This window comes from Moschus berezovskii, chromosome 1, assembly GCF_049115385.1.
Source record: "Moschus berezovskii isolate FMDL1 chromosome 1, NW_MosBer_1.0, whole genome shotgun sequence".
In the NCBI taxonomy this organism is placed as follows: Eukaryota; Metazoa; Chordata; class Mammalia; order Artiodactyla; family Moschidae; genus Moschus; species Moschus berezovskii.
Window position 1 is genome coordinate 85,582,069 of NC_142460.1, and position 23,755 is coordinate 85,605,823.

General features: G+C 44.2%; 1 protein-coding gene across 1 annotated transcript in view; it reads left to right on the top strand.

Annotated features, from left to right (window-relative positions):
- ARHGAP31 (Rho GTPase activating protein 31) overlaps positions 1-23,755 on the top strand; it is a 124,816-nt gene that overhangs the window by 89,726 nt on the left and 11,335 nt on the right. The window contains exons 7-10 of the mRNA XM_055432176.2: positions 312-510; positions 5,077-5,201; positions 15,411-15,473; positions 18,125-18,700. Coding sequence (XP_055288151.2) covers positions 312-510; positions 5,077-5,201; positions 15,411-15,473; positions 18,125-18,700 — 963 coding nt within the window. The remainder of the gene's footprint in view (positions 1-311; positions 511-5,076; positions 5,202-15,410; positions 15,474-18,124; positions 18,701-23,755) is intronic.

Sequence of the window (23,755 nt, forward strand, 5' to 3'; positions counted from 1 at the left end):
AATACCCTCAGCTGTTACTCTGGCCCACAGTAAATGCTCAATATGTTGTTGTGTGAATGAATGAATAGTCTGTCTCTGAAAAGTACAAGAATGAAGGTTACCTTCTGAAGCCTCTGTGTGCCCTCTGGCTGGGCTGGCCAGGATTGCTATCACATTCCTATATGTAGTCTTTGCCACAGACCCCACCATGCCCAAGAGAAGCCCCTGCCAGGAGGTCAGGAATGGGGGAGCTGTGGCTGCGGGCATCTGGCTGGGACTGGTGAACAGATCCACTCCCAGGAAGTCTATGAGCTCTTCTCTTCTCTTTACAGAAAACCGGCCGATCATGAAGAGCCTGACCCTGCCTGCCCTCTCCCTGCCCATGAAGTTGGTGAGTCTGGAAGAAGCTCAGGCCCGGAGCCTGGCTACTAATCATCCCGCCAGGAAGGAAAGAAGAGAGAATAGCCTGCCCGAGATTGTCCCTCCCATGGGCACCCTCTTCCACACTGTCCTTGAGTTACCAGACAACAAGTAAGTGGCCTTCTTTCAAATTCTGGGAGATGTTTGGGTGACGGGAGACAGAAGAGGAAACGTTAGAGTCTCAGGGCTATAATGGCAGCATGGGCTGGGATTGTGATCTGGTTTGGGGGGTAAGGCGGCCTTCCAGAAGAGATGGGAGCTGATGCCATGACGTCCACCAATGACTGGTGCATTCCCTCACTGCCCCAAAGGTCTTTGAGACCTTGATCTCCCACCAGAGATCCCTAGTACTGTGGTGGGGATAGGGCTCATAGGTGTCAAGAATCATAATTAAAATCCCTTATTTCCTAGCTTAAACAAAATAACCTTGATGTTTTCAAAAGGAAGGTTGCTCAACAGAAAACTTTGGCTGCCTCCTCCCACCCTTCACCTTTACCGCACATTATAAAAGGTGTGGAGGTGGACGGAGGACAAGTTGACAAAGCACCACTCTGGACTGAAAACTGAGGACGCGGCACTTGGGGACATGCATCCTGGCTTCTGTTCCTCCTCTCTTACCTGTCAGAGCCCTCCCTTCCCTCCAAAAGCAAGACAGACACCATTTTCACTCATGTCTTTCCTCACTTCTCCTTTTCATTTCTTCTGTTGTAACCCTGGTTTCCACACATTCCTTAGTTATGGAAGCAAGAGTGCTAAATTGTGGGCAGACAGTAAGTGGAGGAGCCGGGAGGCACTCTTTTCCCTGAAGAGTGTCATCCTTGCCTTTTGGTCAGTGAAAGGAGGTGTGAAAGCAGACCCCTCAGACCTCTTGTCAGCGTCCTGCACATGATGGCAGGGCTGTTTCCCTCTGGGGAGGGAGAGCGTGCTGGGTGCCTGGGAAGGGCGCCTGGACCTGACCTGGCAGGAAACCCTCCATTTCCTGGAGGGCACAGATGGCACTGGCCCTCCCCCCAAATCCCTGGAGGATGAGACTTTCATCCAGGAATCAGGAAGAAGGATAGCCCTGAAGGACAATCAAGTATACCTTCTTTGTGCTGTCAGCCACACCTGGGGTGCACCGTACCTCAAAGTATGCACGATACTGTAAAATCTACCCCAAGGCCAAGTGCTTGACAACATTGGGCTAGATCCGACAGAAACCACGAAGCATTACAGGTCTATCTCTGTTGGTAGAAGCATGTGTTCTATGAGAACCCTGTGGAGAAGAGGTCCTCTGTGGAGCCCACAGGTTGCAGGGTTTCATCCCAGAACTTTATGAAATATAATGGCTAGGCCAGCCAGAGCCTGGCAAGGCCTCTGTGGTGACCTCTGGTGGCACCAGGTCCTCTGGGCCTTATCTGAGTTCAGTTCAGTTCAGTCGTTCAGGCGTGTCTGACTCTTTGTGACCCTATGGACTGCAGCACGCCAGGCCTCCCTGTCCATCACCAACTCCTGGAATTTACTCAAACTCATGTCCATTGAGTCGGTGATGCCATCCAACCATCTCATCCTCTGTCGTCCCCTTCTCTTCCCGCCTTCAATCTTTCCCAGCATCAGGGTCTTTTTCAGTGAGTCAGCTCTTCACCCCAGGTGCCAAAGTATTGGAGTTTCAGCTTTAGCATCAGTCTTTCCAATGAATATTCAGGACTGATCTCCTTTAGGATGGACTGGTTGGATCTCCTTGCAGTCCAAGGGACTCGCAAGAGTCTTCTCCAACACCACAGTTCAAAAGGATCAATTCTTTCGAACTCAGCTTTGTTTATAGTCCAACTTTCACATCCATACATGACTACAGGAAAAACCATAGCTTTGACTAGACAGACCTTTGTTGGCAAAGTAATGTCTCTGCTTTTTAATATGCTGTCTAGGTTGGTCATAGCTTTTCTCCCAAGGAGCAAGTGTCTTTTAATTTCATGGCTACAGTCACCATCTGCAGTGATTTTGGAGCCCAAGAAATAAAGTCTGTCACTGTTTCCACTGTTTTCTCATCTATTTGCCATAAAGTGATGGGACCAGATGCCATGATCTTAGATTTCTAAATGTTGAGTTTTAAGCCAGCTTTTTCACTCTCCTCTTTCACTTTCATCAAGAGGCTCTTTAGTTCTTTGCTTTCTTCCATAAGGGTGGTGTCATCTGGGTATCTGAGGTTATTGATATTTCTCCTGGCAATCTTGATTCCAGCTTGTGCTTCATCCAGCCCAGCATTTCTCATGATATACTCTACATATAAGTTAAATAAGCAGGGTGACAATATACAGCCATGACGTACTCCTTTCCTGATTTGGAACCAGTCTGTTGTCCCATGTCCAGTTCTAGCTGTTGCTTCCTGACCTGCATACAGATTTCTCCGGAGGCAGGTCAGGTGGTCTGTTATTCTCATCTCTTGAAGAATTTTCCACAGTTTGTTGTGATCCACACAGTCAAAGGCTTTGGTATAGTCAATAAAACAGAAGTAGATGTTTTTCTGAAACTCTCTTGCATTTTCAGTGATTCAGCAGATGTTGGCAATTTGATCTTTGGTTCCTCTGCCTTTTCTAAATCCAGCTTGAACATCTGGAAGTTCACAGTTCACATACTGTTGAAGCCTGGCTTGGAGAATTTTGTGTATTACTTTGTTAGCGTGTGAGATGAGTGCAGTTGTGTGGTAGCTTGAACATTCTTTGGCATTGCCTTTCTTTGGGATTGGAATGAAAACTGACCTTTTCCAGTCCTGTGGCCACTGCTGAGTTTTCCAAATTTGCTGACATATTGGGTGCAGCACTTTTATATCATCGATTTTAGGATTTGAAATAGCTCAACTGGAATTCCATCACCTCCACTAGCTTTGTTTGTAGTGATGCTTCCTAAGGCCCACTTGACTTCACATTCCAAGATGTCTGGCTCTAGGTGAGTGATCACGCCATCGTGATTATCTGGGTCGTAAAGATCTTTTTTGTACAGTTTTTCTGTGTATTCTTGCCATCTCTTCTTAATATCTTCTGCTTCTGTTAGGTCCATACAATTTCTGTCCTTTATCGAGCCCATCTTTGCATGAAATGTTTCCTTGGTATCTCTAGTTTTCTTGAAGAGATCGCTGCTGCTGCTGCTGCTGCTGCTAAGTCACTTCAGTCGTGTCCGACTCTGTGTGACCCCATAGACAGAAGCCCACCAGGCTCCCCCTTCCCTGGGATTCTCCAGGCAAGAACACTGGAGTGGGTTGCCATTTCCTTCTCCAATGTGTGAAAGTGAAAAGTGAAAGTGAAGTCGCTCAGTTGTGTCCGACCCTTAGCGACCCCACGGACTGCAGCCCACCAGGCTCCTCCATCCATGGGGTTTTCTAGGCAAGAGTACTGGAGTGGCTTGCCATTGCCTTCTCCGTGAAGAGATCGCTAGTCTTTCCCATTCTATTGTTTTCCTCTATTTCTTTGCATTGATCACTGAGGAAGGCTTTCTTATCTCTCCTTCCTATTCTTTGGAACTCTGCATTCAAATGGGTGTATCTTTCCTTTTCTCTTTTGCCTTTAGCCTCTCTTCTTTTCACAGCTATTTGTAAGGCCTCCTCAGACAACCATTTTGCCTTTTTCCATTTCTTTTTCTTGGGGGTCATTTGATCCCTGCATCCTGAACATTGTCACAAACCTCTGTCCATAATTCTTCAGGCACTCTGTCCATCAGATCTAATCCCTTGAATCTGTTTCTCACTTCCACTGTATAATCCTAAGGGATTTGCTTTAGGTCATTCCTGAATGGTCTAATGGTTTTCCCTACTTTCTTCAATGTAAGTCTAGCACTCAACTATCCTTGCTTCATCAGGGAAATGAGAGACAAAGCCAGAGACACAGTGACCACCCTCTGTGTTTCTCTGCAGTGACCACTGACCACACCCAGCAGTCTGCAACTCTCCCAGGCCAGGCTCTCTTCCAAGTTGCTTTCTCATCCACCCCCTGTCCAGCCCACTGAAGTCTTCCCTAGGCTTCTCCTCACCTGTGTATGTCCCAGAAGTATGGCTGCAGTACAGAGAGCATAAAAGTACTGAGGTCTCTGGTCTTTAGTGTTTACTCCTGTAAGAAATAGATATCTTTGAAAACCCAGGAGGAAAGTGCTCATCAGAATTTCTACCAGAATTCCCAGAACTATGGTTGCTTGTGACCTCTGAGTCTCCCACCGACCCCTGCCTCTGTTTGCCCCCAACCCCTGCTTTTAATGGGCTTCCTTCATGGCTTAAATGGTAAAGAATCTGCCTTCAATGTGGGAGACCTGGGTTCAGTCCCTGGATCAGGAAGATCCCCTGGAGGAGGAAATGGCAACCCACTCCAGTGTTCTGGCCTGGAGAATTCTATGGACTGAGGAGCCTGGTGGGCTACAGTTGATGGGATCACAAAGAGTCGGACACGATTAAGCCACTTTCACTTTCCTACTTTTAACAGCACATCTGAAAAATATGGTCCTTCACTCTGACTCATGAAAACCTGGCTGGGTCATAAAGTACATCCTTGGACAGGGTGAGACTCAGGCTCAACTTGGATTTTTTAGAAGAATTTCTTGCCATGTCAGAGTTGTTCATAACTAAGAACATGTTTGGGATATTCCTTCTATAGTTCAGAGTCCCATTGAAATGGCTAGTTATCCAACTTACCCCCTGTGGCTTGGCTCTTTTAGAAGAAAGCTCTCCAGTAAATCCAAGAAGTGGAAATCCATATTTAACCTGGGACGTTCTGGATCAGACTCCAAATCAAAGCTGAGTAGAAACGGGAGTGTATTTGTGAGAGGACAGAGGCTTTCAGGTAAGAATCAACAATGGTTGTGTTTATAAGAGAGATATAGATATATATTTTTAGTTCTGTTTCTTAAGTCTTTGGTTTGATTAGGTCAAGCTTACTAATCCTAGAAGAGAAACTTATGAATTAACTGAAGAGCTGTTTTTGTTTTTTATTACGTTTACTTGTTTGTTTTTGGCCGCACTGGGTCTTCTCTGCCGGACGGGCTTTTCTGTATTGCAGTGAGCAGGTGCTGCTCTTCATTGCGGAGCACTAGCTCTGGGTGTGAGGGCTTCAGTAGTTGTGGCACGTGGGCTTTAGAGCGTAAGCTCAGTGGTGGTGGTGCATGGACCTCATTGCTCTTGAGGCATGTGGGGTCTTCCCAGAGTGGGGATGGAACCCTTGACTGGTGGATTCCCAACCACTGGACCACCTTGGAAGTCCTGTTTCTTAAAAAAATAATTTTGGATTTACAAAAATTTTTCAAAAATAATACACAGAGAATCCATATACCCTTCATGCAGCTTCTCCAAAAGCTAATGTATTAAATAACTGTAATACAATGATCAAAACCATAATGTTAATATCGATGTAATACTATTAAATAATTTACAGATGTTATTTGTATTTGACCCTTTTTCCTACTAATGTCCAGGCCCCACAGGGCCAGGATCTAGTCCAGGAACCCACATTGCATTTAGATGTCATGCCTCCTTAATCTTCCAACCGAGGCAGCTCTCCGTCTTTCTGACTTTGACACTTTGGAAGGCTTTTGGCCATTTATTTTGTAGAATATACCTCAGTTTGGGATTGTCTGATATTTTCTCATCGTTAGATTGAGGTTACAAATGCTGTGCCTGTCACAGTGCATCATATCAGAGGGCCCATGAGGTCAGTGTTTTATTGTTGGTGATGTCAACTTTGATCACTCAGTTAAAGTGCCGTCTACAAGGTTTGTTCCTGTGAAGTTACTATTTTTTTTCCTCTGCAATTAATAAGTGTCTTGTGGGAGATACTTTCAGACCATGCAAATATCCTTTTCCTCATCATACTTTCATCCATGAATTTTAATATCCTTCAGTGGTTCTTGCCTATTACAGTTATAACTATGGTGTTTACTATATGGTAATTTTCCACCTCCATCATTCTTTCTACATTTTTTTTTTCGTTTTTCTTTTTTTTATTGGAGGCGAATTACTTTACAATATTATATTGGATGGTTTTGCCATACAATGACATGAATCCACCCCGGGTGTACATGTGTTCCCCTTCTTGAATCCCCCTCCCACCTCCCTCCTCCACATATCCTCCTTCTGGGTCATCCCCATGCACCAGCCCCGAGCATCCTGTATCATGCGTCAAACCTGGACTGGTGATTCGTTTCACATATGATAATATACATGTTTCAATGCCATTCTCCCAAATCATCCCACCCTCACCCTCTCCACAGAGTCCCAAAGACTGTTCTATACACCTGTGTCTCTTTTGCTGTCTCGTATACAGGGTTAAGTTTACCCTCTTTCTAAATTCCATATATATGCATTAGTATACTGTATTGATATTTTTCTTTCTGGCTTACTTCACTCTGTATAATAGGCTCCAGTTTCATCCACCTCATTTCTTTCTACATTTATTAATGAACTTTACTGTAAGGAAGATCTGACATTTAAATAAGGATGCTGCCCTGTGGGAAATATATCTGAGTAGTAAGTAGAACTGATGCAGGAGGGAACCAAGGGAATCACTATAAAATGGGGAATATAATCAATCAAGCTGAATATTGTATCAGAAAGGGAAGGCCAAAGAAATTTGCCGCAGTGGCATTTAGTGTTATAGACTGAAAGCATGGTTTTTTAAAAATGAGATCAATAGTTATGAAAACAAGTAGTAAAAGGTAAACATACAAATGCAATGAGCAAACCTTGATTGAATCTTAGTTTGAAAAAATAAAAAAGACTACAGGACTTCCCGGGTTGTCCAGTGGTTAAGAATCTACCTGCCAATGCAGGGAACATGAGTTCGATCCCTGGTCCAGGAAGATGCCACATGCTGCAGAGCAGCTAAACCTGTGTGCCACAACTGCTGAAGCCCACACTCTGGAGCCCATGCTCGGCAACAAGGGAAGCCACCACAGTGAGAGGCCTCTACACTGCAATGAAGAGTGGCCCCTGCTCGCCAAAACTAGAGAAAATCCACAAGCAGCAGTGAAGACCCAGTGCAGCCAAAAATAAATTTAAAAAAAAATTTTTTTAAAGGGCTACATAAGATAATTTTGAGGACAAATAGGCTAGATTTTAGATGATATTAAAAATAGTAAATTTTCATAGTTTGCTGGTGCTTAAGAGACATATGCTAAACTTAAGTATTTAAAGATGAAGTGTCAAAATACTTAAACTCACTTTCAAATGATTCTGCAAAATATAGGTATGTAGGTAGATAAATAGATTAGAAATAGATGAAACAAACATATGGCAAAATGTGAATCTAGATGGTAGGTTTAAAGGTCTTCAGCGGTTCTGAATGTTTGAAATTCTTAACAATAAAGGTTTTTGGGGAAAAAAAACAATATCTGTAGAGGAAATTTAGAGAATATCTTTAAGAACCTTCCTCAGCACTGGTTATAATTGTATGCCAAGGATCATAAAGCGTAGATGTTAGAAGTCATCACATTGTCCTATTGGAGTAATGAGGGATTTCACCAGGTATAGTGGGTATAGTGGTTTGGGCTGTGTGTTCTCAGTTGTGCCGACTCCTTGTGATCCCATGGACTGTAGCCTGCCAGGCTCCTCTGTCCATGGAATTTTCCAGGCAAGAATACTGGAGCAAATTGCCATTTCCTACTTCAGGGGGTCTTCCCGAACCAGGGATTGAACCCACATCTGCGTCTCCTGCATTGGCAGGTAGATTCTTCACCACTGCACCACCTGGGAAGCTTGGTTTCAGCTGCAAGTAAGAGCAAATCCAGCTCTATTGGCTTATGCAAGGAGGTAACTTATTGGGACACCCAGGTGTAGGGAAAGCTTTAGGGACGATTTAGTCCAATGGCTGTGTTTCCATTTCTCCATGTTTTCCTCAGCTATGCCCTCCTCTGAGGGTCAGCTTTCTCCTCAGACTGGCTCCCTTTGCAGCACCAGAGTGGTATAGTATTAATAGCTCTAGGTTTTACCTTTGACAGTCGTTATGACCAGAAGGAGAAAGAACGTCATTGCTGGTAGCTTGCTTCTTGGCGCAGGGACCCTTCTTTCCCAGAACCTCCGCATTAAGTGTCTGTCGCCCTCCCCGCCCCTCACCCCACATAGTAGCCTTCACTTAGTCACATGGGTCGATCGTTATGGCCATGAGAGTCCTCTGTGCTGACCAGCTTAGGACTGGATTCCTGAACCAATCACTGGCATGAGGAATGGCATGACACCCATTGGTGTAATGAGGAATGAGGTACCCCCAAGCTGGACAGGGCTCTGTGAGAAGGGGAAGGGAAATGGATTCCGGGTGGCCATCTGTAATATCCATTGTATGGGGGAAATGTATTTCACAAAATGGCAAGATAGCCAGGTGAAGAGGGCAGGTCTCCATAGGTATGGGAGGCCAGATACAAGTTAGGAATCTCAAAGGAGAATTTAAGGGGTGTAGCTGGCAAGAAACTCCTGATCTAATAATAGAGTTGCTGAAGCACATCAGAGAGAACTTCAGTTACAGACTTAGTGCCACAATGTAAGAGGTTCACCAAGTACCAAAAAGTTAAAAGAACAAAACAGTTGAATAAAAATAGAATAAATGCTTTGATCTTGACTTAGGAAGATTTCCACCCCCATGTGGTTTTCAAAAGGAAGAAGCTCCAGGTGCTGGATCAAACAGTGGTAAATTCATAGAATGTACAGGATGTCCCTGGCCGACTTCTCAGCTCGGCTGCACCTCAGAATCACCCACAGGGTGTGGTTCACACCCACAGCAGCTCTGCGTCTGTGATAAAGTCAGAGTATTGGTAACTTTTTAAAAGCTCCCCAGGACATTCTGATATGCAGCCAGAGTTGAAAACCACTGCTATCTCATGAACAAGCTAGTCAGAAATAGTTCCTCACACTGGCTGGCTTTTGATGCGGTGCAGAGGCAAAATTAAAGTGTCAATATAAATAGCTCTGTGTGACCTTGACTATTGCCTGAGTGGCCATGGTTCACCAGAAGAGTGTTGTTGAAACCCTAGAAATTAAAGACTGGGTGGGGGGTGGAAAGGGGGTGGTCATAACCCTGTAATAGCCTCATTATTTGTTGAAATATACTTGTGAAAAAAGGAAGTCAGTGGATTAACGTATTTAAATAATTTTTAAATCTTTTTTTTAAAAGTTTCATAATTAAGAACATTTTAAAAGTTTATTCACCATGTTTATAGTACTGGAGTTTTTGTCGGGGGGTGCAGGTGAAGGGATGTTTAACCATGTTTAGAAAATGGAACAGAAATAGGAGATACTAAAGAGCAATATTGCATAGGAACCTGGAATATTAGGTCCATAAATCAAGGCAAATTACAAGTGGTCAAACAGGAGATGGCAAGAGTGAACTAAAATGGACTGGAATGGGTGAATTTAATTCAGATGATTATTATTTCTACTACTGTGGGCAAGAATCCCTTAGAAGAAACGGAGTAGCCCTCATAGTCAACAAAAGAGTCCGAAATGCAGTACTTGGGTGCCGTCTCAAAAACGACAGAATGATCTCTGTTTGTTTCCAAGCAAACCATTCAATATCACAGTAATCCAAGTCTATGCCCCAACCATTAATGCTGAAGAAGCTGAAGTTGAACAGTTCTATGAAGACCTACAAGACCTTCTAGAACTAACACCCAAAAAAGATGTCCTTTTCATCAGAGGGGACTGGAATGCAAAAGTAGAAAGTCAAGAGATACCTGGAGTAACAGGCAACTTTGGCCTTGGAGTACAAAATGAAGCAGGAAAAAGGCTAACAGAGTTTTACCAAGAGAATGCACTGGTCATAGCAAACACCCTCTTCCAACAACACAAGAGAAGACTCTACACATGGACTTCACCAGATGGTCAATACCAAAATCAGATTGATTATATTCTTTGCACCCAAAGATGGAGAAGCTCTATATAGTCAGTGAAAAGACCAAGAGCTGATTGTGGCTCAGATCATGAACTCCTTACTGTAAAATTCAGACTTAAATTGAAGAAAGTAGGGAAAACCACTACTCCATTCAGGTATGACCTGAATACAGCAAATCCCTTACATTTATACAGTGGAAGTGACACATAGATTCAAGGGATTAGATCTGATAGACACGAGTGCCTGAAGAATTATGGACAGAGGTTCGTGACATTATACAGGAGGCAGGGATCAAGACCATCCCCAAGGAAAAGAAATGCAAAAAGGCAAAATGGTTGTCTGAAGAGGCCTTACAAATACCTGAGAAAAGAAGAGAAGCTAAAGGCAAAGGAGAAAAGGAAAGATACACTCATCTGAATGCGAAGTTCCAAAGAATAACATGGAGAGATAAGAAAGCCTTCCTCAGTGATCAGTGCAAAGAAATAGAGGAAAACAGTAGCATGGGAAAGACTAGCGATCTCTTCAAGAAAATTAGAGATACCAAGGGAACATTTCATGCAAAAATGGGCACAATGAAGGACAGAAATGGTATGGACCTAACCGAAGCAGACGATATTAAGAAGAGATGGCAAGAATACACAGAAGAACTAGACAAAAAGATCGTCATGACCCAAATAACCACGATGGTGTGATCACTCACCTAGAGTCAGACATCCTGGAATGTGAAGTCAAGTGAGCCTTAGGAAGCATCACTATGAACAAAGCTAGCGGAGGTGATGGAATTCCAGTTGAGTTATTTCAAATCCTGAAAGATGATGCTGTGAAAGTGCTGCACTCAATATGCCAGCAAATTTGGAAAACTCAGCAGTGGCCTCAGGACTGGAAAAGATCGATTTTCATTCCAATCCCAAAGAAAGGCAATGCCAAAGAATGTTCAAACTACCACACAATTGCACTCATCTCACACACTAGCAAAGTAATACTTAAAATTCTCCAAGCCAGGCTTCAACAGTATGTGAACAGTAAACTTCCAGATGTTCAAGCCGAATTTAGAAAAGGCAGAGGAACCAGAGATCAAACTGCCTACATGCTTTGGATCATAGGAAAAGCAAGAGAGTTCCATCTACTTCTGCTTTATTGATTATGCCAAAGCCTTTGACTATGTGGATCACAACAAACTGTGGAAAATTCTTAAAGAGATGGGAATACCAGACCACCTGACCTGCCTCCTGAGAAATCTGTATGCAGGTCAGGAAGCAACAGTTAGAACCGGACATGGAACAACACACTGGCTCCAAATTGGGAAAGAAGTATGTCAAGGCTATATATTGTCACCCTACTTATTTGACTTATATGCAGAGTACATTATGCGAAATGCTGGGCTGAATGAAGCACAAGCTGAAATCAAGATTGCCGGGAGAAATATCAATAAGCTCAGACACCCAGATGACACCACCCTGTGGCAGAAACTGAAGAGGAACTAGAGAGACTCTTGATGAAAGTGAAAGAGGAGAGTGAAAAAGCTGGCTTAAAACTCAACATTCAAAAATGAAGATCATGGCATCTGGTCCCATCACTTCATGGCAAATAGATGGAGAAACAATGGAAACAGTGACAGACTTTATTTTCTTGGGCTCCAAAATCACTGCAGATGGTGCCTGCAGCCATGAAATTAAAAGACACTTGCTCCTTGGAAGAAAAGCTATGACCAACCTAGACAGCATATTAAAAAGCAGAGACATTACTTTGCCAACAAAGGTCTGTCTAGTCAAAGCTATGGTTTTTCCAGTAGTCATGTATGGATGTGAGAGCTGGACTGTAAAGAAAGCTGAGAGCTGAAGAATTGATGCTTTTGAACTGTGGTGTTAGAGACAAGTCTTTGAGAGTCCCTTTGAGTGCAAGGAGATCCATCCAATCCATCCTAAAGGAAATCAGTCCTGAATATTCACTGGAATGACTGATGCTGAAGCTGAAACTCCAATACTTTGGTCATCTAATGTGAAGAACTGACTCACTGGAAAAGACCCTGATGCTGGGAAAGATTGAAGGCAAGAGGAGAAGGGGATGACAGAGGATGAGATGGTTGGATGGCATCACCAACTCGATCAACATGAGTTTAAGCAAGCTCTGGCAGTTGGTGATGGACAGGGAAGCCTTGTGTGGTGCAGTCCATGGGGTCACAAAGAGTTGGACACAACTGAGCAACTGAACTGAGCTGACTGAAAGGGTAAGAAAAATTTGGGTAGTGACTGAATGGAGACGCATAAACTCTGAAGTCTCCCAGACACATGTGTACTGGAATTTGTGTCAATATGTTATCAAACAGGAAGATTCTAGGGAACCCTCTAAAGTGAACTCCTTTGAGCAGTGAAATAAAGCCACAGAAATAATCTAAGAGAGGGGACTCAAGGACCCAAAGAAAACAGGTGAGTGCATTTCCATGAGGCCAAGGTCCCAGGCAGAAAAAATAATCTAAATACAGTTAGCCAGACTTTCCTGGTGGTCCAATGGTTAAGAATCCACCTGCCAATGAAAGGAATGTGGATTTAATCCCTGGTTTGGGAAGATCCCACTTGCCGCAAAGCAACTAAGCCCGTGTGCTTAGAGCCTGTGCTCTTCCACAAGAGAAGCCATGCAATGAGAAGACTGCACACTGCAGTGAAGACCTAGTTCAGCCAAAAAGAAATAAGTAAATAAAACAAACAAACAAAGCTCTTTCCTGAAAGCCCAGGGGAATTCAGGTCTTTGAATGAATAAATAAATATCTACAGTTAAGCCTTCATATCTGCGTATGTGGGACGTATGGGCAGACAAGGCTGATTGTAGTTCACCATTTATATAAGGATCTTGAACATCCAGTGGATTATGGTATCTGTGGGGTTCCTGGAACCAATCCCCTGCACATACTGAGGGACAACTGTATAGTCATAGGCCACAGAGCCCTGAGTGCTTAGTCACTGTCCAGACAAGGAGCCAGGGAATTGTTGGAGACTGTTTCCTTCTGTGTCCACCAGGGCCACAGGGAGCTTCATTGTCAGTCAGAAGGCCCCACAGGAAAGGTGAACACTGATGGCCCTGCAGCCAGAACTGTTGTCCGTCCTCTCTGACACTCAGGGTCACCAGGCAAAATTTTGTCCCCAAATACATGATTGGAGATCTCCTGGTGGTCTCCTGGTTAGGATTCGGCACTTTCACTGCCATGGCTGGGGTTCAGTCCCTGGTCAGGGAACTGAGATCCCGCAAGCTGCATGTGTGCTGTGCTTAGTCACTCAGTCATGTCTTACTCTTTGCGACACCATGGACTATAGCCCGTCAGGCTTCTCTATCCATGGGGATTCTCCAGGCTAGAATACTGGAGTGGGTTGCCATGCCCTCCTCCAGGGGATCTTCCCAACCCAGGGATTGAACCCAGGTCTCCCGCATTGCAGGCAGATTCTTTAACAGCTGAGCTACCAGAGAAGCTACCATGCAAACTGTATAGTGTAGCCAAAAGAAAAAATGAATACATGAATGAAAGGAGGCTGGCCAGGCAAGATTTTTTGTTTGTTTGTTTCTAAATATTTATTTATTTGGCTGCGTCAAGTCTTGGTTGTTGTGGCATACAGGCTCTTTGTTGCAGCAAGCAGGCTTCATTGCCCCACAACATGTGGATCTTAGTTCCTCCACCAGGGATCGAACCCATGTCTCCTGCATTTGATGGTGGATTCTTAACCACTGGACCACCAGGGAAGTCCCAATGGCCAGCAGTTTTAGAAGTCATTTTGTAAACTTGTGGAAATAGTCGATCTTCCAAGGATGAGAATTCTGCTTACTTCTGAAAGGAAGGCATTCTTGGCATCACCACTGCTAAGTCCTTCCAGAGCCCAGTGGGCCCCAGGCAGAGAAGCTCCGAGCCTGGGAGGCTAAGGGGTTAATTTAGAGCCTCTCGAAAGAAGCAGGATGTGGATCAAGAAGGAAAAAGGGAACTTAGAAAGAGGGATTAAACAAGTGTGAGTTAGGACCCAATTGGGGCTAGGGCAACTCTGAGTGCTTCTTTTAGAACCATCTCCTGGATTCTCCCTTGTTGCTGAGCCCTGGTTTATCTTGAATAACATCAACAACAACAACAATAAACAGTAATGACTCCTTCAGCATTTACTTGATTCTAGAATAATACAACCTACTTTATATGCATTACTCATTTCATCCTCATAACAACTCTACTTTTCTTCCTTTTCATGCCAAAAAAAATGAAAGTTCAAAAAGGTAAGCTGTTTATCTGAGCCCAACAGTGGGAGAATTGGGATTCAAAGTCATGTGTCTGGATCCAGAGTTACCTTAAAGCCACTTCTAAAGAGTTACTTTAGAAGCCCTGGCCAGCTTCTAAATTGCCCTCTATCCCATCCTAGCAAGCTTGACCTAAAAGGAACTACCTTCCTGCCAGTTTGGCTTCCTGAAAAGAGATGATTTTGTGAAAATGCCTATGCCTATACATGGACTAATACATTTTCACACTCTTCTGAAAACCTGCTTAAGTGGCTTACAAAGATGCATAGAGTTCTTCAGGCACATAGCAGGTGCTCAAAAAGGGTTTGTTTGGTTGGGATCTGCTCCAGGGTGAGGTTGGTGGGTGAGAGCTTTAGGGGAGCAACCAGACTGTGGACCTCAAGAAGCAGAGCTGCTTGTGGGAGAAGGGTGACCCACAGGGAAAAGGTGACTCATAAGAGACATGGGGGAAAGTTCCCTGAGCGCTCTCACCTGTTTACTAAATTTCTGGTTATTGAGCAATGTGGCTACAGTCAAGAATCCTGCTGGCTGGTCCATCATCTAGGAGGCGTTACCTGGAGCCCTGTGGGTTCTACCCCATGGATGAATCTTTGAATCTTTTCTGTAAAGTAAAATTGGGTTCAGGACTCCTCATTGGCTCAGAGCTTTGTGACAAAATTGTAATCTACCTTTATCTGTAAAATGTTAATAAACCTTTGATCTATAATTGCCCTATTTTTATAAGATCAGTCCCCTAAAGAAAGTGTGAACATCTAAGGTGGCATGGAGAATGTTTTCCAAAGGGGAAATTTATAAATATTTGAAAAATTTTCTCAAAGAAATTTCTCTTTTGTACTTACAGTCTGACCTATTGTTCTAAACACTTCCTCCGAAAATGCATTCATCAGGGATGTTTTTTTCTTTTGTCTTTAGTGGAAAAGGCTACCATCCGACCAGCTAAAAGCATGGACTCGCTGTGCTCAGTGCCTGTGGAAGGTAAGATCTCACAACTGGATTGGGAACTGGGGATTACAGCTCGAGGAGTGGTGCCCCCACACAGGACTTGCTTTATCAACCCCAGAAGCTGCTCATCTCCAGTCTTACTCATACGCAATCCCCCAGGCCCAGATTCCTTCCTGACACTGAACTTCAGACGCCCACATAGCCCCTTCTCCCAGAGGCCTGTTTCTCCAGCCTTCCTCCAACCTTAGCTGGAGACAACAGACTCTTTACGTTCAATCCTGAAGCAGATAATAGATCAACACCTGAAAACTAAGGCAGAAGTGGCTCCCTCTTGGGGCATAAAGAAGAGTTTTGAATTTAGGTGTTTCCATAGGTATTGGCTTCATTGAGTTTGTCAGTTCAGGATTTTGAGTTGGGAACTTCATTCCTTCATTCATTAATAAACACCGACGGCACCAGCCTGGCATGTAGCTGGTCCTCACTTATTGGAGTAGGTGCGCATACAGTTGCATGCCAGCTGACACCCATCACCAAAGCAGCACCTCACCATGTTGGTTCTTACAGCTTCAGCCTTAAAAGACTGACGTGCTGTCGCCCTCACTTCTGTTTTTGTTAACTAACAAGCTAACAAGCATTTTTGTAGCTGGCAAGCATTGCTACAACTTGCAAGACCCAGGGCTTCCCTAGCAGCAGACTGTTTAAACTCCCCCATACTTAAACCATAACTTTCCAGTCCCTCTAATACAAGATATTTTGCTCTTTGGTAAATGAGGCAGCCTGAAACAAAACAGAAAATCTTTAGAAATGACTTTCAAAAAATAATTCTAAACTTGTAAAATATTCAGTGAGGTCTTTTTAAGCGGACATGATCCTTTGAGCATTTTCTCACCTTTATATTCATCACTTTGCTTGGTTCTGAAACCTCTTGGGGAAAGTTCTTGCCTAGTTTTGCAGAATTTAATATTTCAAAAGTGAGGTCCCCACGTCCGTGGGCGTTGGGGAGGTTATCGAACCTCTCAAGTCTCGTTCCCTCATGTGTTCAGGGAGATAATCACACTTCTCCTACAGAGTGTTTTTAAGGATTTTAAATCCAGTGTCATCTAAGATGTAGCACTTTGGAGAAGGAAATGGCAACCCACTCCAGTGTTCTTGCCTGGAGAATCCCAGGGACAGGGGAGCCTGGTGGGCTTCCATCTATGGGGTCATACAGAGTCGGACACGACTGAAGTGACTGAGCAGCAGCAGCAGCACTTTGTGAGAATGCCTTTCCAGATCCCTGGCAATTCGGTTGTTGTCCCCTCAGCTTCGTTATTTTCCATATAGACTTTCCTTTGCCTTCACTTCTAAGTCAGTCAGGAACTCACTCCTCACAACTGTACTTTCTAACATTTAGTTAATTAACGTTTCTAGTTTCTGAGCCTCTGAATCAGCAGGAAGAAGCCTGGGAAAAGGCGGAAAGGTCTAGCTGAGGACAGCATCTCTTTCCTTTCTGGGAAATCTAACCCCTGGATGGGTCCATGTGCCAGAGAAAACTTAATAAGTTTTAAAGATTTAAAATGAAACAAGACTCTAATAATTTTGGCCTTTTTGTCTTCACCTTCATTTTGAGCAAACGTCATTTTGTCATCTCCCATCATCTTTTTATTTTTTCATGATCTACATTTAATGCTTGGTGGATGACTGTTCCATTTAGCCATTTCAGCAGTATCTTTCTTTTGGAAACTGCTCTACCTGCAAAGTTTAACTCAGATACATGTGTTGTTGTTCAGTTGCTCAGTCGTATCTGACTCTTTTTGACCCCAGGGATTGCAGCATGCCAGGCTTCCCTGTCCTTCACTATCCTTTCCTGTCCCAGAGTTTGCTCAAATTCATGTCCATTGAGTTGGTGATGCCATCCAACTATCTCATCCTCTGTTGTCCCCTTTTCCTCCTACCCTCCACTTTTCCCAGCATCAGGGTCCTTTTCCAGTGAGTCGACTTTTCACATCAGGTGACCAAAGTATTGGAGCTTCAGCTTCAGCATCAGTCCTTCTGGTGAATATTCAGGGTTGATTTCCTTTAGAATTGACTGGTTTGATCCCCTTGCAGTCCAAGGGACTAAGAGAGTCTTCTCCAGCACACAGTTCAAAAGCATCTATTCTTTGACTTTCAGTCTTCTTTATGGTCCAACTCTTACATCCATATATGACTACTGGAAAAACCATAGGTTTGACTATGATACATGTGACACAACAGCAGAAGGTTCTATCAAGATATCATAACAAAATTCTGTGCACATGTTTCCTCTTGTCAACCAAATGTTATGTACCTGTCTTTATTAGGATAGCTATACCCTTATTGATGAGCTTCCCTGCTGGCTCAGTGGTGAAGAATCTGCCTGCCAATGCAGGAGACACAGGTTCTATCCACGGGTCAGGAAGATCCCCAGTGGAAGGAAATGGCAACCCACAGTAGTATTCTTGCCTGGGAATCCCTTTGACAGAGGTGCCTGGTGGGTTACAGTCCATGGGTCACAAAAGAGTCGGACACGACTTAGTGACTAAACAAAAACAACATACCCTTATTAGCATGCTGTCTTTCCAGCCTTTCCAATATTCAAGTATTGTGTGCTAGCCCTTCCTGGAAGTCTCTGCAGTGATGCCTGTACTCAGACTGCTGACCAGGTTTGTTTGCTTTTTCACTAGGGAAAGAAACCAAAGGAAATTTCAGTCGAACCGTCACCACTGGTGGATTTTTCATCCCAGCAACGAAAATGCACTCGACTAGCCCTGGCAGCTCCGGTGACCTCAGCAAGCAGGAGGGCGAATGGGGCCAGGAGGGGATGCCGGCAGGGGCGGAGGGTGGCTTTGATGTGAGCGGAGACCGAAGCCAGCTGCAGGGCGCTCAGGCCCGGGCCCCGCCTGAGCAGCTGAAGGTGTTCCGACCCATCGAAGATCCCGAGAGTGAGCAAACATCCCCAAAGATGCTGGGCATGTTCTACACCTCAAACGACAGCCCCAGCAGATCTGTCTTTACCAGCAGCCTCTTCCAAATGGAGCCTTCTCCCCGTCACCAGCGCAAGGCCCTGAACATTTCCAAGCCCTTTGCCGTGTCTGTGCCACTCCGCGTGTCAGCTGTCATCAGCACCAATAGCACCCCATGCAGAACCCCCCCAAAGGAGCTACAGTCTCTTTCCAGCCTGGAAGAGTTTTCTTTCCAAGGCTCAGAGAGTGGAGATTGGCCCGAAGAGGAGAAGCCACTGAGCGCTGAGACTTCTACAGGTAAACGGGAGGAAAGGGTCTCTTTCCATTGCAAGAGAGGAAAAACCAGACTTAAACATTGTCTTGTTGCAAGACAATGTAGTGAAGTGGTTAGGACTGTGGGCTCTGGAGCCAGACTGCCTGGTTACAAGGCCAGGCTCAGCCATTTTGCTGTACAGCCTTCAACAAGTTTACATAACCACTGCATGCCTCAGCTTCTTGATCTGTAAAATGGGAATATTAAATTCTGAGTATTAGTTAATACATGTAAAGCCCTCAGAACAGGGTCTAGTACATAGCAAGTACTATGTAAATGTTACTTGTTATTATTATTTTATTCATTCACATAGTGAGAAGGAAGGGGAAGGAAGCTCACGGAACGGATTGCAGAGCTGGAATTGGGGATTCAGCTCTTCCAGACACAATCTCTTCATCCACCCATCCCAAATTTCTACCTCATGTCTGCCGGGAACATGGCTAGCAGCCTGAGCAATGAGAAGGAGCATCTACCTCTCAATTTCCTTGTATCAAACACAGCGAGGACTCTGATTGGGTCTGCTTGGGTCACACACCCAGCTTTGGGCCAATCACTGTGGCTGGACGAACGGGATTCTAAGATTGGCCAAAGTTGAGTCTCTGGGCGCTCTCTGGAGTGAGAACCAACAACCCACTGTGAGCAACACAAAAGGGAAATAATGAGAACCTCAGAGGAAGGGATGACTGAGAGACAAACCAGCAGATTCTCACTGTGGTTTGAGAATATTTCTCTTTCAGTTAATATTAGCTAACTTTTTCTGATAACCTATCATGATGTCAGGCACTGTCCTAAGTGTTCTACATGTGTTATCCCGTTTCTCCTCACATCAACTCCTTGAGGTTATTATATAATTACTATTATCCCTGCTTGCTAAGAGAGGAATTTGTTAACTTGCCTGAGGGCTCCTAGCAAGGACATGTAAAAGTCAGGATTTTAATCCAGACTTTTAAAAAATCCCAGCATTCTGCCATGCTCCCTCTCATGTTTGCTGTGGGCTGTAGGGTTACAAAGATTCTTAAAATGCAGTCCCTTCCCCCAGCAAGCTCACAGGCTAGGAAGGGAAACTGAAACCCTGCACCCTCCTGTGGCACAGGGTCCACTGGTAAAAGTAGCCTAACACCCTCCTTGGGCTTTTTTTTTTCTTTTTTGAGATTTTATTTTTTAAACTGAAGTATAGTTGATTTATAGTGTTGTGTTAATTTTTGCTATACAGCACAGTGATTCAGTTATACATATATACACATTTTTAATATTCTTTCCCATTAAAGTTTGTCATAGGATGTTGAATATAGTTATCTGTGCTATACACTGGGACCTTATTGTTTGTCCATCCATATATAAAAGTTTATATCTACTAACCCCATCCTCCCAAAACCCCTCACACTTGGCAGGCACAAGTCTGTTTTCTATGCCCATGAGTCTGTTTCTGTTTTGTAGATAGGTTCATTTGTGTCATATTTTAAAGATTTTTTTTTAATGTGGACCATTTTTAAAGTCTTTATTGAATTGTTACAATATTGTTTCTGTTTTATGTTTTGGTTTTTTGGCCACAACGCACGTGGGATCTTAGTTCCCCAACCAGGGATTGAACCCACACCCTCTACCATGCAAAGTGAAGTATTAACCAGTGGACTGCCAGGGAAGTTCCCATTTGTGTCATATTTTAGATTCCATATTCAAGTAATATCCACATACAAATGATATCAGATGGTATTTGTCTTTCTCTTTCTGACTTACTTCACTTAGGATGATAATCTCTAGTTGCATCCGTGTTGCTGCAAATGGCATTATTTCATTTTTTTAATGGCTGAGTAGTATTCCATTGTACATATGTATCACATCTCCTTTATCCATTCATCTGTTGATGGGCATTTAGGTGTTTCCACATCTTGGCTATTATGAATAGTGCTGCTATGAATGTAGGGGTGCATGTATCTTTTTTAATTGTAGTTTTGTCTGGATATATGCTCCATTGGGCTTTTTGAATGAGGGAGTGCATAAGTTCCCAGAGTATTATGAAAGAGGGGTTCAGAAAAGAGATCAATAGCATGAAGCAGTCCTCTCAGGAGGATTCCAGAAATCCTTCTCAGAAGTGGTGACATTTGGGCCTTCATTAATGTGTAGGACTTTTTAATGCAGAAGATACGGAAAAGGGTGTTCTGCTCTGAGAGGCACTGGACCATTATGAGAAGTGTATAGATTTTGGACTCCAGCTGGAAGGGTCCAGATTTGAGCTTCCCCACTTTGGGGCAGCATGAGAGCTGGCTGGTATCTCTGAGCCTGTTTCTCTTCTGCAGAGCGGCGATGGCTCCTGTCTCAAGGGCTGGGAAGAGTTCTGCACGAGAGATTGTTCATGGAATGCCTGCTTAGAGTGTGGCCCTCAGAGGACGCTCAGTGAACGTTCTCCTCCCCCTTCCCTTCAGGATGAGGCATAAGGGGAGTGAAAACTCAGGGGTGTTGAGTGGTGCCCTGTCTGGAGGACGCTTTTGGGCTGGTGTGGGTGGGACAGGGTGAGGGCTAGAAGAGGAAGTGAAGCCTTCAAGGAAAAAAGTGTCTCTAGAGGCTTCTATGTGACTGGTTGTCCTTCTTAAAAGAGAGGGTCCCAGGCCCCAAGGGGTCTCTGGCAGACAATCTGTTATCTTTTCCCCCTCTCTCCTTCCATCTCTCTGTAAATCAGGATATCCAGTCTGTGTCAAATTGGTCTTGGAAAGACACTGATGGAGGCTCCAGCCTGCTTCCCTGACTGTGCCTAGTGACAGCCAGGGCAGAGTGAGGGACCTCACAGGAGGCAGCCATGTGAATCTAGGACCAGTGGCCAGAGGGAGATGCCAAAAGTTTCAGGGACATTGCGGGGCGGGCGGGGGGCTCACCTTTGTCTCTGGTGGGGTTAGGTTAACATCGGTTCTAACTACCTTCTTTCTTAATTATTCCAAATGAAGAACTTCACCTTCCTTAATACATTATTTTTTATTTATTCTGTGCAATAGCAATAGATAAAAGAAAAAGAATTAAGACAATTTTCCAGGTAACCCGACTCAAAGTTTTAGTCACTCTGCTCAAACCCATTCTTCTACTTTTGGCCAAACTTCTACTTCCATCCCATCTGCCAAAACTCTCATGGCCATGCTGACCTTCAAGGGAGGCTGAGAAGTGTGGCTGACTGGATGGTCAGGTACCTGGTTAAACTTGAGTGGCTGAGATGGTTCTATTTCAAAATAAGGAAGAGAAAGGATACTAGGGGACATTAGAAGTCTCTATCTCCACCCACTTCATATATAAAGCATCCCATGCTGACAATCTGACAATGCCCCTCCTTCTCTTTTGAGCTACAGAGACTCCTTTATAGCTTACAAGTATCCAGCCACAACAAGTACTGGACTCCTAGTCCCTTACACGATAGTTTCTTGACATAGGTACTGCCTCTGTGCTGAGAAGCTTAACCCAGGGACGGGCGTCACATACGAGTGGAAAGAAAGTGGTAACCTGATGGCTTAGCCACACACAGGTAATAACAGTGATGCTGTAGGAAGTGGAGAAGGAGAGCGTGGTCTGGGGAGGCTCCAAAAGATATGTTATTAGGTTAATATCTTGAAATGGGGAAGGTTTGAGTCTCAGGAAGGACCAGAGCAGGGGAGTATAAGGCCGGCCAGGGGTACTGGGTTTGCTCAGTGTCGACCCCCAGGGAGTGGGAGGAGACTGGACATGTGGTTGGGCCAGAATGAGGAGGGCTTTGAGCAGAACAGAGAGTGGTCTGAACAAGCTCACATGTAACACAGGCCTTTCTTCCACTCCTCGCTTTAAGAGTCTACGGTCAACAAATGGAAGATACCGAGCTTTGCAAAAAGAGACTGGCCAACATCCAACTAAGAGATCTTAGTAAAAGGGGAAGAAAATATTTTTAAAAAATCACTGATGCATTACCCTTTTACCCAGAAGTTTCACTTCCAAGAATTTGTCCTAAATAAGTAGCTGTACAAGCACAAAATGTGTATGCATATCATGGCATTATTTAAAATAGCAAAAGACAGGACACAACTCAAATGTCATCTTTAGGAGGTGGATTGAATAACTAGGATGCATTCCCATTGTTGAATTCCATGGGGTTCATAGCTTTGTGAGCCCTGCACCTCTTCCTCAGGCTCTTATGCATCTGCGAGGGATAGTTTCTTTGCACACAGATGGTATTCTGTCTCAAATGTCTGCCTTGTGTTTCTGGTTTTCTGCCTCAGGGCTTTTTCTGAAGGGAGACTCTTACCCAGCCCTTGCTCAGGAAGGCCCAGAAGTGTGGAGTTTAACTAAGGCAGCTGTCAGCCGGTAGGCGATGGGAGTCAGGGGACTAATAAGCCTGCTGTCCACCCTTGGTGGAGTAACTCTGGGGCACATTTCCTCATGGCTCTTCAGAGGGTCACCAAGGACTGCATTCTGGTTGCTCTGGTTGTGATAACCACTTTATTGACTTTTCCTCCATCTCTGTCTTACCTCCTCACTCGTGTTTCCAGGGACCACCTTTCAAATAAGCTGCATGCTGCCAGGACCTTGATTAAGGCTCTATTTTGAGGGGAACTCAAACAGCCACATCCTAAAGAAAGTGAAAGTTTCTCAGTCATGCCCATCTATTTCATGACCCCATGGACTGTGTAGAACCCCATGGATTCTCTAGGCCTGAATACTGGAGTGGGTAGTCTTTCTCTTCTCCAGGGGATCTTCCCAACCCAAGGATCGAACCCAGGTCTCCTGCACTGAAGTTGGATTCTTTACCAGCTGAACCACAAAGGAAGCCCACATCCTAAAGAACAGTCAATTTCGTTATATACTAACATGGCATAGACTTCAAGATAGGTTCTTAAGTAAAAAAATGCAAAGCAAGAACAGTATAGATCACATGTGTAATATAGATCATATTACACATTTGTGTAATAAAGGTGGGGAATAAAAAATAGATGGTACAAGTATCTGCTTATCTATGCAGAAATGAACTATGGCAGAATAAACCAGAAACGAATAAAAATGGTTATCCATAGGAGACAGCGAGGGTGTGG